This window comes from Colletotrichum siamense, assembly GCF_013390195.1.
Source record: "Colletotrichum siamense strain Cg363 chromosome Unknown KSG_Cg363_contig01, whole genome shotgun sequence".
Classification (NCBI taxonomy): Eukaryota; Fungi; Ascomycota; class Sordariomycetes; order Glomerellales; family Glomerellaceae; genus Colletotrichum; species Colletotrichum siamense.
Window position 1 is genome coordinate 1,401,428 of NW_023501014.1, and position 19,829 is coordinate 1,421,256.

A 19,829-nucleotide genomic window follows, 5' to 3' on the forward strand; every position below is an offset into this window, starting at 1 on the left:
TTCTATGAAATAAGGAAAATTCCAAGGAAATTGAAAAGGTCTAAAAGCATCATGTACGTCAACCCGTCTGGCGTTATCGCTACTTGCGGGACGTGGCATACGTTGCAGCCGCACCCGATCCCTGGTGTCCACCTGCATGGGCCGAGGCCGATCCCGCTGCGGGTACTTCCGCAATGTTGTTGAACGGCTCTTGCCAAGACGGCTCGGTAAGCCAGCGCCCGACAGGGTAGCTGGCGCTTGAGCTTTGAGCCGAGCGTTGACCACGGTCCAGCGAGGGGTCTTGCCAGGAGCGGTTGACCGGGACGGTGCTGGAGCTTTTAGAACTCTGGCTGCTGGAGCCTTTTTTGACATGAGTATGGGGATCACTGAGACCTACGGAGTTGGGATGCTTACTCTTTGACTTGGATGAGGAAGATTGCTTGGCCGAAGACTTCGCCATTGTGATGATTGAATAGAATGCGTTGAGGTTGGAAAGTTAAGTCTTGTTGGTGGTCAATAGGGCAACTCCAGAATACCAAAGTGGTTAGAGTGCTTCTTGTTGTGATTCTGATGGCAGGGGAAAGGCTATCTGGTAGTTTGCGGTGATGTAGCTCAGTGTGTGACCGTTTGATTGTGAGACTGCATGTGCTGATGATGAAAGTTCTTTCATGCAGACTTGGTCGAGAATCGGGCTGATCTTTATACGCATGTGATCTCCTCTTGTTCAGAGAGGTTTGGAAGGGCTTGAGAAATCTCGTCCAACTGTGTCACAGTTTTACTGAGATGGTTTTCTCTCCTGCCCAAGTTCTAGGGCTGTTCTCTCCAGCGCCAACAGTTCCACATGTGCCTTTGAGTTACAATGATCCAGGCACCACGCGTGTTGCGAGTTTCGCATGGCGCTTGTGCCTCCGACCAAAATGCACCAGCATTGCCGACAATTCCAAGGACGGCTTCTGTCGTACTGCGCTAGTAGTTTCTAGCGGCCTAGAGATCAGATCATGGCCCAAATATCACAAGCTGAAGCTGTTGTTGGCGGAGACGACAGACTGACGATGCAGACGCCAACAGGTATTCAGCTGAGCTAGAAAGTTGCGAGAGATTAACCCGACATCGGCACGCTGGCATCTTCCATGACATATTCCTCCCCGAGGGTGGCTTTTTGTCCTACTACCGGTACATCAAAATCATCAGACTTTACCTGCAGAACAACCCTCTTCCGATGACGGGACAATGCAGAGCACGTATTTCTGCGGTTCAACAAACTTGCCGAAGCCGCCTCCGCCCGCCCGAGACACGCCCTCTGCACGTCCCGGTGACGAAAGGATTGTACACTCTGGCCTTCGGGCAGACTTGCATCTTCAACCCTCCCACGAGGAAAGACATGTGACACAGGCACCACCAAAACGTCGCTAGACTCGCATCCGCGCTTCCGCGGAAGATTTTGCCACGGCCGCTGCCGGGGCCGACCTAATCTCGCAACGGAAAGCTGCATTTGATTGCATTACTCGGGACCAGTGGAATGGGTGATTGCATCGATACTGGTCCACAGAGGCCACCAAGCGCCCTCGGCATGACAACTGTTTACGATTCTCCTGAGCTCTGTACACAAGCTCTCATGTTGTTCGTTTCGTCATCGAGTGTTATACTACACCATGACGGAAGCGAAGCTCTGAAGGATGATTGTCCAAGTATCAAAATGAAATACGAATCCTCTATCTCGAACTGACACCTCAAAGGCTGAGATACCCCTGAATATCAAACCCACGTGTTTGTAAATCATTCATTGACCGATGAGGTGACACATCGACGACTGGGTGTGTCACAGCATCTACCCGTCAATCAATACAATACTCGAATGGCATCAACCTTCAGCTTCTGCAACATGGCAGAAACAAGTAATGGTCCATCAGCTCCTGCCAATGCAGATGATCGGCAAGTCATGCCTAGGAGGATCGATGTTTCCGTGGTACCCCTCTGTAGCACGCGAGCCCCTCGAGCATTAACCAGGAACGGACACGCGACTTCATAGTTGAGTGTTCTTCCAATCGGAGTTGCCGGGAAAGGAATGGAGAAATTCAAAGACATGGTGAGGCTAATGATGAAATAAAAGCAGATCAATCTGGCCAAGAATTGCCCCTCTCCGTTACCCCTTTTCCGCATTCACCAAGCCAGCCCTAATCCAACTGAGACATTGCATGTAGTACACCACGTGAGGGTATCACGAAGTATGAGACATACATGAAGATCACCTGTCAGGCCATCCATCATCAGCCACAGTTGCGCAAGATTCCAGCCCCTCTATTAGAAGATGCCATTGTAGAGCATCAGCCTCTTCCCTAGAAATGAGGTCGGCGAGAATAGAAGCCCTCTAGATGTGGGTCCCACGTGTTGTGTGACGCTCAGCACATGGCCGAAAGACAAGAGGCGCTCGTAATAACTCCACATACGACCGTCACGAGGGCTTGGAAGCGAGTTGCGATGCTTCTACGTTATTGTCATCCTCGAAAGAAGCTTTAACCGAGATGTGACGGGTTCAAGGGGCTGAGATACGGTCTTAGGTTGATCAAGAAGCTCAGCTGAACTATGTGAGTCTCGCGAAAATCAAGCTTCGCTCGGCTTAAGCGAATTTACTTCCCGTCTGCATGGATCATGGATTTGACCTTGGCAAGGAATTCCTCTAGGCCGGCTAACATTGCCGTGGGGTCCTCCAGGGCTGGGAAGTGTCCGCCCTAAGAACTGCGTCAGCCCTTGTTGTTCGTAAGTCGGCAGAGATCAGAACATGCGGCGGTACCTTCTCGTAGTCCTTGTAAAAGATCAAGTTAGGGAACGTCTTCTCGACCCAAGCTCTTGGCGCAGGTACGAGCTCGCGGGCAAAGTTCGACACGCCAAAGGGCTTGCCTTCTGGGAAAGGGATGGTGGTGGGGAACCGGTTGGAATAGATGCAGCGTGGGTATGTGTCGGTAAGCCAGTAAAGTGTTACGCTGGCGAGAATTGTTTCTAGTTGCATCGGAATCTCTGTCCAGTCCCGGAACTTCTCGCCGATCGTGTTTTGCAATTCAAGTCTCGTCTAAACAATGAAGAAGAAGAAGGATAAGGAGAAAGACAAAGATATCAAGGAGTATGAAGGCCAACTTCATACCTAGGGGCTGAAGGGATAGATGAGGATTGTTGTTGTTGTTGTTGTTGTTCTATTTATCGACGTTAGAGCTAAGCTTAGATTGCTCCCTAGGGTATACGTTATATAGAGTAAGCTTATATATCTATAAATCTACTATATACTATTCCTACTCCTTAAATTAAGCGTCTTCTAGTTAATTACCTCCTATATATAGTGTTTCTAAGCTTAGAGGTTACTTTTTACTACTAAAAAATAGTATAAGTATCTTTTATTTCTAGTTTATATTATTTAGCTAAAGCTAGTATTATAGAGGTTTAAGCTTTATTATATTAAAGTTAGTGTTATTATAAAATTTAAATAGGGGGCTTTTAGTTAGTAGCTAAAGTTAGGGCTTAAACTACTTATAAACTTCTAAAGAAGTAAAATTACTTATAGCTTACTATATTTTATTAGGAAAACTAGGATTTTCTTAGAAAAGTTAGTAAGTTAATTTTTATATTTTCTTATAGTAATTTAAATTATTTAGGCTAAAAAATTAAAATAAAATAAAGTATAATAGAGTTTAAGAGGGTTATTAGCTATAAGGTTTATATAAATAGATTATTTAGTAGTTTTAACTACTAAAGAAATTTATAATTTCTTTAAACTTCTTAAACTACTCTAAATTATTAATTATAGATCTTTAGTAATATTTAAGGTTCTTAAATAGGGATAATCTTAGCTTACTATTAATTAGTAGCTAAAACTATTAAAATTTCTTTAAATAGGTTAAATAATAAAATACTATATATATAAGGGATTTTTGCTTTTTATATTTATATCTTTAAGTGCTTTATTACCTCTAAGTGAAATACTTATAGTATATCTTAAAATTACTATATTTTAAATAGGTAGTAATTAAGTAGTATAAGAGTTTTTATAAGAACTTTAGCTTTAGAGGGTATTAAAACGCTAGCTAAAGGTTATTATAAGCATAATATTAGGGTTTTTTTGCTTATATATTACTATTTTTAATAGTATTTAGTGATTTTCTTCTGCGCTAGATACTTTATAGTAATTATAATAGCTAATAAGATAAAGTTAAGAAGAGCTATTAAAACTCCTTATTTTATAAATATATCTGCTAACTTATTTCTAGGAATATCTTTATAACTAGGAACTTAGTATATAAAGATAGGAGAGGTTACTAAAATAATATACTTTTTAGCTTAAAGAATAGTTACTTATAAGGATAAAAATATATTACTATATCCCTCTAAGGCGTTAATAATATTAAGGTTATTAATATAAATATAAACTATACTTATTAGACTTTATAAGTATATAGTTATATAAAGTTTAAGGTTTATAGCTTTAGCTTTAGTATTAAAGACTTTAGTAAAGCTAAAGTATTAAAAGCTTTATATAAGGAGTATTTTAGCTTTCTTCTTTTTTTCTTTTTCACTTAAAAATATAATATAGCTATAGTTAACTTCTTTAGACTTAAGTTTAAATCTATTAGTATAAGTAATAATATTATTTTTAAGTATATCTTTAAGCTAAGCTTTAAATTTAGTAGTAGCTATCTTTTTTAGAGGGTAAGTATTATAAGCTACACTTATTATTAACGTCTAGGTAGTGCTATAAACCTAAGAGAATTCTGCCTTTAGTAACTGCGTTTGCTTAACTACTACTCTATACCTATTTTTCCTCTATATAAAGGGTTTCCTAGAACTCTCCCCTCTTTAGCTTAGATTCCTATAATTAAGGTACCCCTAAGTTAAATAAACTAAAAGCTAGCCCCTTATATATCTAAGCTTAATTTAAATACCTACTTTACTAATTATATAGAGCGATAGATAGTAAGTAGAAAATAGAGCTAACTAAGCTAGAAGTAGCTAGCTTAGAATTAATATTAGTAAATAAAGAGGTGTTTAAAGTAATCTATATAGCTATTAATAAGCTTAATAATTAGCTTAATAACCTAATAATCTTATAGTAGATTAATAATAAGCTAGCTATAGATCTAATATAAATAATAGTAGCTAATAATATATTAGTATTAGTAATATTAAACCTTATAATAACTCTATTAGTATTACTACTAATATTACTACTACTCTCTAAATTAGATATTACTTAAGAAATAAGTAATATTTAGTATTTAAAGCTTCTCCTTAACCCCCCTAAGTTTAAGGGAAGTTATAATAAGTATACTATATAGGTATAATAGATATATAATAAGATTAAGATAGATTAAGCTTTCTACTTAAATAACTAAGAGGTATAATATCTTATTAACTTCTACTTAGAACTTAGAGTATAGCTAGTAGTTATAGCTTTTTATAGCTTAAGAAGTAGTAATAGCTTATTTAAGCTAAACGCCTTTTTAGTATATTTAAACTATACTTATAGTAACTTAAACGTAGAAAGTAAGGTTTTTAGAAAACTATTAAAGCTTAAGATAAAATATAATAAAGCTTTTACTTTATTCCTTCTTTACTTTAAATATACTATTATAGAGATAAGTAGTATAACTTAGTTAGATAGCGTTTAGATTAATTACTTATATAAAGTACTATTATATAAGCTTCTTAATTATTTAGTTAACTATTTAACCCCTTATAAGTATACTAAGTATATTAGCTTTATATAGAATATTATATAGAAATTAGAGGGATTATACTATATTTATAATATTTTATATTAGCTTAAGACTTTTAGAATAAGGTTATTACTTCTAAAGGTAGATATAAATAGAGATATTAAGATAATAGGTTTAATATATACTTTATATAAAAGAATAAGCGAAAACCTTAGTAAAGAAATATATTATTATTTTAAGTGTAATTAAGTTAGCTACTTATAGAAGGACTACTAAAAGATTAAGAAGTTAAAGGATAGCTTTAAAGTAGTAAAAGTTATTAAAGAAATAATATATTTAGACTTAGAAGAGACTAAGAAAGAAAAAGATACTTCTAACTTAAGAAATAAGTAATTTTAGTATAAAATTAAGTATTAGAGATAATAAAAGAAGAATAAGCTAATTAGAAATAGTTCTAATTAAAATATAATATAAGTAAACTTTCTATAATATTAATAGTTAGAGTTAATAAAAGTATTCTTATTAATATTTTAATAGATTATAGCTATAATATCTATATAATAGTAAATTATTAATATATTTACTACTTCTATTTACTATATATTAACTACTAAGTATAATAATTATAAAGTTTTACTAATAATTTAGCTTAAACTATTATAAAAGGAGTAGCTATATTATACTTTAAAATTAGGGGCTATATATAGCAACTTTTTACTTATATAATAAGAGGGTTAAATACTAACCTCTTTTTAGAGAAACTATAGATAGAATAAAATAATATTATTTATAATATAGTAGAGAAGTATATATTCTATAAAAAAGTAGAGGTTATAGTTACTTTATAGGGATAAGAAGAGCTTTAAAAGGTAAGGGAAATCTAAGAAGCTTACTAATTAAATACTACTTTATTTATAGTAATCTATTAGAGGGTTAATAAGAATAAGCTATCTAAAGTAGTAATAGAGATATAAGCTATAAGCTTAAAAGATATTAAGAAAGCATTTAAGATAAAGAAACTAGAAGATTATTCTAAGAGACTACTATAATATATTTATAAAGAATTTATAGAGCTCTTTAAAGTTACTAAATTATATCCCTTACTCTTAAGTTATTTTAATATAAATTATAAAATCTACTTTAATTATAATACTTTTAGTTAAGAGGTGCTTTTATTTTAAGGCTCTCTCTATAGTATATTAAGAGAAGAGTTATTAATATTTAAAAAGATACTTATTAACCTACTTAATAAGAGGTTTATTTAAGCTAGTAAGTTACTTATAGGTATATTAATCCTCTTTATTTAAAAACTAAATAGGGGATTATAGTTTTATTATAATTATAAAGCGTTAAATATAATTATAAAATAAGATTATTACTTTTTACCTTTAATCTAAGAGACTTTTTAGAGAGTTAGTATAGTAAAGTAGTATATTAAACTAGACGTTATAATAGCTTTCTATAAGATTTATATAATAGAAAGGTATTAAGAGAAGATTGCTTTTTATATATAATATAGGCTTTTTAAGTAGTTAGTCTACCTATTTAAGCTAAATAGAGCCTTAGTAATATTCTAATAATATATTAATAGTATACTTTAGGAGTTTCTTAATAACTTTATAATAGTATATATTAATAATATATTAGTTTATAATAGTAGCTCTTAAGTAGACTATAAGTAAAAGGTTTATAAAGTCCTTTAAGTACTTAAAGAAGCTAGCTTTAACTTTAACCTAGTAAAGTATAAGTTCTCTATAAAAATAGTAAAATATATAGGGTTTATTTTTAAAGTAGGAGAAGGTATTACTTATAATATAGAGAAAGTATAAGTAATTATTAAATAAGAAGCACTTATTTCTATAAAAGGGCTATAAAGTTTCTTTAGGTTTACTAATTATTATTAAATCTTTATATTAAAGTATTTAAGGGTTATTAAGCTTTTTATCCTCTTTATAAAGAAAGGAGTCTTATTTATCTAAAGTAAGGAATAAGAAGATGCGTTCTAAACGCTTAAATATTACTTTTAGATTACGCTAGTATTATACTACTTTAACTTATAAGTCTTAATAACTATTAAGATAGATTACTTAAGGTTTATACTAAGAGGAGTATTAACTTAAGAAGATTTATAAAAGTAATAATATTTTATTACTTTCTACTTATAAAAGCTAACTCTAGCTTAATATAACTACTTAATTTATAATAAGGAGCTATTAGTAGTAATTATATATTTAGGTGTATAAGATATAAAGTTAAGAAGCTGCTTTAGATTTAAGGTTTTAACTAACTATAAAGGCTTTAAATATTTTATATAAAAGTAATATTTAATAGAATACTAAAGTTATTAAGTAGAATAGCTTTTAAGATATAACTTCTTTTTAGAATATTAATTAGGTTACTTTATAGTTATACTTAATATACTCTTATACTATAAATAAGATGTTTTAAAAAATTAAGAAAATAAATAAGAAAAAGGAAAGGTAATATAAATAATCTCTAACTCTACTTTAAGAAAAGTATATAGATTAATACTTATAGAAGCCCCTAAAATATTAGTATTTAAGGACTTAGCTTTTTAGTATACTTAGAATAAAGTATAAGTAAGTAATAATTAATACTAAGAAGCTTATTTTATAGTAAAAAGGGGGGATTAAAGTTTCCCCTCTTAGTTAGGTTTAAAATTATAAATTACTAAATATAGTATAGATACCTTTAACTAATTAATATTTAAGGACTAAATTTAAATATTAAGATTAATAGATAAAAACTACTTATAGAATGCTTTTTAAATATAGTTAATCTAGAAGTGCTATAACTTAGTAATAATAAGCTACTTTAGCTAAAATAATATATTAGCTATCTTAGCTTAGTAGTATTTCTAGCTAGAGTAGTCTATAACTATCTATTATTTTATAAGGAACTATAATAGCTATAGCTAGGGAATAATATAGTAATAAGTAAAATATAGACTCCTTTAGCTATTACTAATAGTAGAATAGCTATATTATAACCTTACTATAGACTTTATAATAGATCTCTTATATATAGTAAAAATAGGATCTAAATACCTCTAAGTAATAATTAATAAACTCTTAAAAATAATAATACTAAAAGGGATAATATTAATAGATATAGAAGTATATATAGAACGCTTTATAAACTATTATTATTAGTTCTATAGTATACTAAAGTTAATTATTAGTAATAGAGGTAGTAATTAGATAAATTAGTTTTAGTAATAATTCTATATATTTATTAAGATTAAATAATATTTAAGTATTACTTTCTACTTATAGATAAATAAAGTAACTAAACGCTTTAACTAAGAGATCTAAGTAGTCTTATAAATAATAGTTAACTTTACTTAAAATAACTAAGAAGTTTACTTACTATCTATTTAATTAGTAATTAATAGTTATAATATAGCTATAATAAAAATAAGCTTATTCTTCTTTATTTATAGGTATTATATTAACTTAGTATTAGTAATTTAGTTTATACTAGAGCTAATAAACTTATATAAGTTAGCTACTAATAAGTTTATTAGTAAACTGAGGTTAACTATAGAGTTAGCTTAAGCTATTATTATAGTAGCTTAATAGATAATAAAGCGATTAGTAAATACTAAAAGGATATTAATAGAGCGCTATAAAATAGGTAATAAGGTTTAGTTATTATTAGTAAACTTCTATATAAAATAACCCTATAAGAAGTTAGATTAGTTATATTTAAAGTATAAAGTAACTAAAGTAATCTTACTAACTATAATTAAGTTAAATATTCTAAGTAAGGTTTATAACTGTTTTTATATTAGTTTATTATAATATACTATAAATAACCTACTTTTAGGTTAAAAAGTTAATAATCCTTAACTACTATTTATCTTTAAAAATAGGGAAAATAAATAAAAAGTTAAGTTTATTTTAGTAGTATAGTAGAAATATATAGGTAGGGGTAGATATTATAAGTTATTAGTTAAGTAGTTAGGATATAGCTAGCTTATTTAGGAACCTCTATAATCCCTATAGGATAACTAAGTAGTAAATAAGTTTAAGGAAAAATATAGCTTTATAGATAAAAATAATAGTAACCTTTAGTATATAGTATTATAGTTAAATAATAGTAAGTAAGTATAAATAGAATAAAGGGAAAAGTAATAAAATAGTTTATAAGTAAAAAGATAAGGAGTAGTAAAAAGACTTTATTATAGTATAAAGCTATAAAAAGGCATAATAAGGCTGAGATAAGCTTAAAATAAATAAATAAACAGGTAAAATAAAAACTTTAGAAATAAACCTTTTATTCCTCTTATTTAGTATAAGTAGTAATAATAGTATTAATAAGCTAAAAAGAGTTAGAATACTAAAAATAGGAGTAGAATAGAGGTATAATAGACTTTATAGAGGACCTTAGCTATATTTAAGTAAACTTAAGTAAGATAGTATAGTTAGGCTTTATTAAGCTTAACTAAGAGAGATATTAAAGTAGAAGTAGTAGTAAGAGCGTTAAGAATAAAAGTAACTAAGAAATTAATAGAAAGTATAAGGGAAGTATTAATATTAATAATAGCTTTAGTAGTAACTTTAGTAATATACTTCTCTTTAGCTTTAGTATAGATCTTATAGCTCTAAATAGAGGTAGTATAGAGGAGCTCTATATAAGCCTTAACTTATATAGGAAACTAATAAAAAAGTTAATAACTTTATTAGAATAGTAAAGTAATAAGGATTTATTAAGGTCTCTTTATTAATATTATAATAAGTAAGATAGTTATAATTAAGAGAAATAAACTCCTCTTAATAGTAAATTATATTTTTATTACTTTAATAGATTATTAGCTTTATAGTATTAGAATAGTAGAGGATAAGTATCTATATTAATATAAGCTAACTTAATAAATTTATTAGAGTAGTAGATATATTAAGTAATATTACTTAAAGAAATAGTTAGTTTTAAAATAAGTTTAAAGTATAAGGATAATATACCTCACTTAAAGATATTATAGTAAACTATAATATTATTAAGCTTCTTAGCTTTAGTTATAATAGATATATACTTTAAATAAAGGACTTTATAAGGAGGTCTTTAGGTATTATTTAGGGGGATATTATTAAAGATAAGTTAGTATAAATAAGAGCTCTAATAAAATATTAAGAAAGTAATAGAAGAATAAGATAGAAATATATAAAAATAAGTATTTTAATAATAAAGTAGGGGGAGAGGGGTTAGTTAAGGTAAGTATATAGATTTTAACCCTCTAAAGTATAGAGGGGGTTATTAAGGAGGTTAAACTCCTTAAGAATAAGCTTTTTATAATTAGAGAAGCTAATAAACTTAAAATAGTTAGAGGGTAAGGTGTTACTAATAATAATAGAGGGAGATTTTATCTCTATATTAGAGTTTAATAAAGTAGGCTATATTAAGTTAATTATAGTGAAATAATAGGGAAAAGGTAGGTATTTTTATATAAGTAGCACTATTATAGAGGTAGAGAGAGTAGATTAATTAGATCTAAATAAGTTAGTAATTAATAAGGATTAGAGGCTAATTAACTTATATAAATAATAAGCTAAAAATATATTAAAAATACTACTAGAATAATAAAAAGTTAGCTAAAATAATATTATAATTAATTAATTAACTTACTACTATATAGGTTAATAAGAGAAGGAAAAATAGGAAGTAAACTAAATATAAAAATCTTATTATTATATTATTTACTTATAAGGCGTAAGGTAGTTAGTAGCTTAGATTAATATAGTACTAGCCTTATTTATAGCTTATACTAACTACTTTTAGCTTATACTATAACTATACTTATATAAAGGCTAGAGGGGGGGGTATATATTATAAGCTATACTTATTATTAACGTCTAGGTAGTGCTATAGATTTAAGAGAATTCTGCCCTTAGCGACTATATTTACTTAACTACTACCTTATACCTATTTTTCCTCTATATAAGGGGCTTCTTAGAACTTTCCCCTCTTTAGCTTAGATTCTTATAATTAAGGCACCCCTAAGTTAAATAAACTAAGGGCTAGCTCCTCATAGTAAGAAGGGTTTAAAAGCTATAGAAATACTAAAATTAAGTAAGAATAATAAGAGAGTATTATAGTAGTATATTAAAGTTATATTAGCTTATAATAGAGGTTTAATAAGTAGATATAAAAGCATTAAACTAATAAGTAATAAGGATTAAGATACTTAAGTTTTATAGTAAAATAAAGCTAGTAAGCTTTAAGTATAATATTTATAGAGGAGATTTTAGATTTATAATATAATATAGTAATAAGAGTAGTATATTATATAAGTAGAACTCTCTAGATATTAGTATAAATCGCTCTATTAATAAGCTAGAGATACCTTTTTTAATTTATAAAGCAGAATAATTTAATTAGAGTAGTATTAAAGTGCTGCTAAGTAAGAATATAATTAGGTTTCTAAAGGTTAGGAAATTAGGCTTTTATGCTATAAGTAGTAATAAGAATAATAATTAAAGAGATAGTTTTATATATAAAGGTAAGAGGGAAACCCTTATATACTACTTTAAAGCTATAAAAGAATTTAGTATATTTTAGAGTAGTATTAGCTTAAATCTAAATATATAGTATAAAAGTAAACCTATAATTAAAAATAACCTTAAGCTACTTTATAATATCTTTAGGTATTATTATTAAGCTATTAGTCTTAATTAGAGGATTTATTAGTTTATATTTTTATAAAATATAAATAGCTTTACTCTTTTTTAGTTTAAAGAAGACTTTATTTTTAGTACCTTAATATAGAATATAGGTAATATTAGTTATAAGCAGCTTAGCGTTTTCTTCTATAGAAGGGGACTTAATTTATATTAGGATATTATTAGTATATTTAAAATAAAAGTTAGGGTTTTATAGTAGAAGTTTTATAAGATAGAGTAGGTATAAAATAGAAGAAGTAAGGGAGCTTTAAAGGAGCTTATAGTAAAGGGGGAAGGGTTCTAAGATAGTGCTTTTAATATGAATTTAGGTTTAGTGTTTAGTTATAAATAACTTAATATAGTAAATAAAGGGTTTTAGCTATTCTTACTTCTATAATTTAATAAGGAAGTAGTTATAAAAGATAGTATTAAAAGTACCCTTAGTATTAAATATAGTAAAAGAAGTAACTAAACTAGCTTTAAGAGTAGTTTTAATTTTATAGGTTATATAAATAGTAAAATTAACTATATTACGCTTAAAGAGGGCCCTAAAGTGTTAAGTATTAATAATTTAAGCTAGTAATACTATATAAGTAGTATACTAAGTAAATAGGTATTTAAAGCTTTTTCTAAAGTAAGAAAGTAAGGATATAAGATAATATAAAGTAACTTTAGTTAGAAGTTTCCCCCTTTTAAGTATAAAGACTACTTCAGCCTTTTTAAAAATCTTTAAGTAGTACCTAGAGGTTAAATAGGCTTAGAAAAAAGCTTAAATAGACTTAGCTATAGCTAGCTAAGTAACCTAAAGTATATAAATAGTAATACTATTAACTCTAAGTATAATACTTATTATAAGTATTATAGTAGCTATTTAGGTAGAAGAGATAGAAATATCCTATAAAATATTAAAGTAAAGGGGGATATAGATATTATTTAGGTCCTAAATATTATTTATAGCTAAAAAATATTTAAGTAAAACCCTTCTAAAAGCTTATACTTTTATAATAAGAGACTTAATTATTTTATCTTTAATTTTTAGAAGTAGTAAATAGAAGTTAGGCCTCACTTAGCGCTATTTTATTATATAGTAAAAATTAAAGATATTTACTATATAATCTACTTTACTATAATATTAAGCTATCTTATAAATATAAATAGCTTATTAAAGTTCTATATTAATAAGCTTTTCCCTTTTATAAAAAGAGTAAGAGAGGTATAAATATAGCTTATAGCTTAAGGATTAAGCGTACTAAGCTTTATATAATTTTTATTTAGTATCTTAACACTTAAGTAACTATTAAGCTAAGATAGCTAAGCTTAAAGTATATTAAAGTAAGTAAGTTATAATATCTATTACTTATAAAAAGTAGAAGAGGATAGATTTAGTAGTAGTATTATATTATATTAGTATTATATCTAAGGTAATAATAAAAAGAGGGTTCTATTTATAGAGGGTAGTAAATCGCTTAAGTTTACTATTTAGCACTTATACTTAAGCTAGAGGGCTTAGTTTTAAAATTAAAAAGATAAAGATATAAGTTAGAATAGCTTTATAGTTTACTTTAGAGTGAAAAGTAGGATTTATCTCTATTAAAGTAAGCAGAATATTAGATTAAAATAGATCTATAGTATAGCTAGTATTATATATTAGTACTTTAAGCTTATTTAGAAAGGAAAAACTATTTTAGTTTACTTAAGTCTTAATTTTTAAGCTACTATTAGTGATTCTTATACTAAGAGCTTAAGAGAGGTTTATAGTATTCTAATTACTATTAGTAAAAAAGTAAGGGGGGATAAAATACTAAAAAATATAAATAATAGTATTATTATTTATTATATTAAGTCTATATATATTTAAAATAATTATACCTTAAATCTATACTTAAATAAGGTTATAAGTCTTATAAAGCTAAGTTTAAATAACCTTTAAGCTTTTCTTAATATATATAATTACTTAAAGAATAGTATTTAAATTATAGTATTTTTAGGTATTAATAAGGTAGAATACTTTATAGAAGAGGTAGTTTATAAAGAATAGCTTTCCCTTCTTTTTATTAGTATAAGGTTTTTATATTAAAACTATATTAATATATTTCTTAGTATAGCTCTATAGTAATATATAGTTTATAAGGTTATTATACCTAATATTATACTATATAATATATAAATTTCTAGCGTAATATCTTTAAGCTTACTTAAAGTAAAATATTATCCTTAAAAAAGAGGATTTACTATATATTATTATAATAACTTAGTTCCTTAGTATATAAAGTAGTATTATAACTAAAACTATAGGGGGGGTAAGAAGTAAAAGCTTATAGAGTTATAAGCTTCTTAGGTTTAAAGAAGTTAAACTAAAATAAACTACTATTTTTTAAGCTTTTTTTAAAGACCTCTCACTTTATATCTTTTTAGTACGTTATAATATAAATAGTACTATTAAACTTAATAGTATAAGTTTACTTTTAGTAGAAATAAAAAGTAGAGAGAGCGTTTAGTATCTCTATTTTAGTATCTTTAAGCTTAAAGTTTTCTAAAGAAGAGTTTAAGATAAAAAGGTTATCTTCTATAGTAGTTTAAATAGTATTAGCTATTTTATAATTAAGTAAGGTTATATTATTAGTAATAATTATTAATTAAGCTATTTTAAGTTAAGCTAGAGAAATAAGGGTAGCTAAAAGTAAGCTATAAAAGGAGCTATTTAGCTTAAGTATAGATAATATATTATATATAACTTATTAGATTTTCTAGAGCTAATACTTAGAGGGTATAACTTAGATATTATTTTTTAAAGTAAGGTAAGTAGTATAATTACTATAGTTTATAGAGAAAGTATTATAATAGTTTAAGTATTTAAAGTTATTTAGGTAAGTTAAGGTTATATTAATGCTAATATAGTTAGTTTAGCTATATTAGCTATAGTAGTAAGATCTAATATAGAAATAACTAATATAATACTTTTAGTATTTATTAGAGTAAAGTATAAGCGCTTATTTCTTCTTTAGTAGAAGGTAAGTATAAATAGATTTATAGAAAAGGTATTATTTAGTACTTTTATAAAGTTAAGGTAGTATAATAATCTAAAATTAAGTTTAAGTAGTAAGGTTTATACTTTTCTATATTAAGTAGGTTTATACTAAGTATAGCTTTATATATTTATAAATATTAGTTTTAATTATTTCTTTAGTAACTATAATAGTAAAGTTATCTAGATACTTAGGGATTTCTATAAGTATATAGTTAATAAAGTATTTATATTATTTCTAGGGAAAGTTAAGAGATTAGGTACTTATAGTTTTATAAATCTCTTTTACTTACTTAAGAAGGGCTTTCTTTATAGAAATAGAGTATAAAATAATAATATAGCTTAAAGTAGTATATAAGATATAAGTAATATCTATTAATAAGAGGTTTAAAGCTTTAGTAATTCTATTTTAAAAGGTATATAGTAAAGCTTTATAAGCTTACGCTAAGATTTTAAAGGCTTATAAGAGTAGATAGTAGTTTATAGTAAGCTTTAATAAAGTATAAAGCTTCTAAATACTATATAACTAAGCTAAGCTAGTTACTATATTCTATTTAGTAAGAAGTATCTTAGAAAGAAATATAATATTATTATAACCTTAGAGAGAGGATTTTATAGCTATATTACTTTATAAGAGCTTAAAAGTAACTATTTACTAGATATAAGTAATAAATTTCTATATAATACTACTAAGCGCTTTTTATAGTTATCCCCTATAGGTTTTCACTAATTAGTCTAAATATACTATAATTATCTAATAAGTTTACTAATAGGTGTTAAATAAATAGAATAGCTTTTATACTTTAGTAGTAATTATTATATACTCTATCCTTTTAGAGCTATTAAGAGGTAATAATTCTACTATAGTAAGTACTTAAAAGTGTAAACATAATAGCTTAATAGAGGTAGGGGGAGGGGAAGGGTTCTAAACTAGTAATTTAGGCTTAGGTTAGGCGCTTATAGCGCCTATACGTAGCTATAAAGCTATTGTAATAGGTAATTAAAGGTGTTAATAGTATGTTTTATATACGTTAAGATTCTAGTGTAGTGCGCTGCAGCCTGCTAACAGCAGGTTGCAGTAAAAAGTATATAGGAGGGAAGTTAGGATAGATAAGGACGACTATATAGAAATAGTTAGGGAAAGGACCTACTATGCTAGTAAAGCTAGCAGACTAGATGCCGCTATGAGCCTAATAGTTCTAGGCTTAGTCTGATGCATAAGGGAATATCCAAAGCCTATTGCAAAAAAGGCCTGAGCATAGATCATGCGCTGGTCGTCTTCTTCTGACTAGCCGTCCATATAGGATGGGGCAGGCTCCTTCGTTGCAAATAAGCCATTCACTAGATTATGCCATGTCTTCGACGCATTAAAATTAAGTCTTGCATGCGCAGATAAGGGAGCCAGGAATATGGTATAGAGAGGCCGTACTGTGAAAAGCTTTGCAGCCATCATGCTCCTGAGCCATGATCCTCGCAAACAATGTGCCAACATCACCTGCATGAGTAATGTAAGCCTTGCCAAACCCCATGTGGACCATGAGGTGAGTAAGAATTTTTGTGGCATCTTGGAAGTCAAACTCCTTGTCCACAAAAGATGCAACGTCGCTCGAAGCTGAGATCGATGAGAAGCCGTAGACGGCAAGCGAGGGAACAACGATGTGGTAAGGTAGTGTCTTCGAAGTGTATCTTGCTCTTAGAAGCTCAAGAATGGGCAGGTACTCCAAAACGCTCCCTGGGAAGCCATGCAGTAGAAGGACAGGTACCGCATCTTTGCGATCGGAGAAAAGCGCAAGAAAGTGAACATTATATTGCAGACCTGTTCCTCATTTAAGATCAATATCTGCGAGTGGCAACTTGAACAGGAAATTGGGTATGGCATTGATGCGCGCTTCGTGTGACCGCCATGAGAAGCGGGCGGGGTCTATCCACGCAGCTTTGGCGTCGGAGAGCAATCCATGAGTTGTTCCAAAAGCTTCTTGGGTATTCTCCCATGTTTTGGCACCAATCTTGGAGACTCTGAGAAGTGTTTGGAGATCATCAATCAATGCTTGAGGGACGCTGATTGTGAATAGCACAATTGAGGAGGAATAATGAGGGGCCTGCGAGACAGCACCTGGGATACTCACCGTCGACCACATAGCGTAAGGTGCTTACGAGCAGTCAAAATAAAATTTCTCCGTCAGCTCCACAAACAGATTCGTTGACGAGGCTCGCTGGGTATTTATACACGAATCCTGTATCCCGAAGGAACCCAGCATACAGCTTCTCCGGGTAAAACGAATGTCAACTGCATCTGTCCAGACCAACCGAAAGACGCAACATTATCTGCTCTGCGACGAATAAGCCTTCGCATACCGCATGATACTGGTATCAAAGTACAAATTTTCATTGGGACATGATTGGGGACGAGAAGGCCGATTCGCCATACTCGCTCAAACAGTAGCTGAGGAGATCGTTGGGCGCGCAGTCAGGACTCAAACACGATGCGACCGCATCCTGATCAGGAGTATTGTATGATCTAAGGCCATAAGCACCGTCGAGAAGAATATTTTCCCACGAAGAAGGACAGATCCCCACAAAGAACTGCTAGTATAGTGAGGGTTAAGAACTGATAACTCATAGACTTGTAAGACGGCTGACGAATGGCATACCATAAGTGGAAACAATATCGAGAATTAAACCATGAAGCGTCACGGGTGGCTGCGGCACAGGTCAAGCCAGCCGGCTCGTCACCGTTGGGCGATTCTTTGTTAGGAAATCTTACCTCTTTTGGGGCATCTTTGCGATTTCCCAAGGCGGAATGTAAGCACCAAGGTCACACTTGAACCCTATTGTTCTCTTTAGACGCGCTAGAGATAAGAGGCAAAGCTCAATGGCCCACATCGAGATCTACAATGGCCTTGAACGGAACCGTCGTCCGGACGACTCCCCGCCTGCCCGGCCGGAGCAGCCGGCGACGTCCGGAGCTGGCCTGCTCAAGTCCACTGCCGAGTGGGGCCGACCGGCCACGGAAACTCATTTCGGAGGTCTCGGCGACTTAAGTATCTGCCAAGCGCCTTGGCTTTCAGCCTTCGCTGCGCCGGAACGTTCATTTGATGATAGCTCATCTCATTCAAGTCACTTGGCATAGCTGACGTCGAATTTGTCACGGCTGGATCCATACCAATGCTTTCAGCGGAAGACAGACTATGGCAGCGGTGCACCCGCACGTGGACTGTCCGTAACTGGTGATGGGGAACCTTCTATTGTTCAAGCTTAGCCAAGAAAAGGCAGACTTAAAACATTACGCAGATCCATTTGTTGTCAAGATCTGGAATCTTGCAGTCAGTGCATTGCCGCTGATCATTTTCGTGTGGACGAACCAGGGTCTTTCGCTGTTCAGTAATCCAATCCTTGCCCGCCAAAGAGGCTATTGATGATCTGCATCCTCGGGAGGTCAATGGGCCGCGACAAGGCTCTCAGTTCTCGGTCAAGCAGCTGACACGCAAGCCAAGGCGCCGAAAAGATAGCTCAGGAGAACTCGTGTGGGACAGAGTCATCGACTTTTGAAATTGCTCACGATCTGACAGCGTGGGGAAATCTGGACCCCCAGCTAGCGACCGGGGTTGAAGATGCAATCCGCTTACGCGCGAACAATGCGTGATGGGGAAACCCCAAATATCGATAAGTGCAGATTTTGACAGCGGGAAGAGGAAACAGTGATTCCATTGATCGACGATCACAATGCCCACAGCAAAAGACATGAACTGCCGTCTGAGCGTGAAGAAACGAAGGTTGGAGTGGACAATGAGACAATGCCCTGTAGTCCACTAGCAAGGCCGACATGCTTGGCAGAGTTAGCTGGGATAGGTGAAAAGTAAACAGGGGTTTTGCTGTTCCTGCCTGCGAACCACTCCGATAGAGGGCATATGCATGCACATCAGTCAGGGGTCTCTGACGATTTCCAAGTGTCTGGATGCGACTTGATCTTAGATCCGATGAGCATCCCGGCAGCAGGATCGATCCCATTGATCTCGAGAAATCTGTGAGATCTGACGTCAATTGAAATGCGTCTCTTGGAGTGCTTTGCTGTGGTATCCAACACATTTGTCACGATTTCGGCCCCAGAGTTTCACATCACATGGCACTCGACAACGATAGCAACGCGTATTTTGCCCCAGACCGTTGAGTTTCTTTGACGAGCACGAGGCGACGGCATCCCCCAGACGAGAACCATGTGGAGCACGAAATGGTCGCCATCCTTCCCGCGATTCGTCTGCGCAAGTGCCGCTCTTCGGAATCATGGAACGAGTCGATCCGGCACAGAAAAGATTGTGGCACTAGCAATGATCAACAGGCATCTATCGCCGTCAATCTCGACGCCAGCTTGGCCAGGTACGAAAAAGATCTAGCATCCCACAAAAGGACCGGAAGCCCTGCGATGCCGTGTTTCTCGTGTGCCTG

The 19,829-nt window shown here is 31.2% G+C and overlaps 1 protein-coding gene across 1 annotated transcript; it reads right to left on the bottom strand.

The window, feature by feature from the left end:
• Positions 1–79: 79 nt before the first annotated feature.
• On the bottom strand, positions 80–439 carry CGCS363_v000350 (uncharacterized protein; the record flags this gene model as incomplete). The annotated part of the gene is made up of 2 exons (XM_036632199.1): positions 80–339; positions 394–439. 2 exons carry the CDS (start codon positions 437–439, stop codon positions 80–82), a joined length of 306 nt encoding a protein of 101 aa, XP_036502891.1.
• Positions 440–19,829: the final 19,390 nt, after the last annotated feature.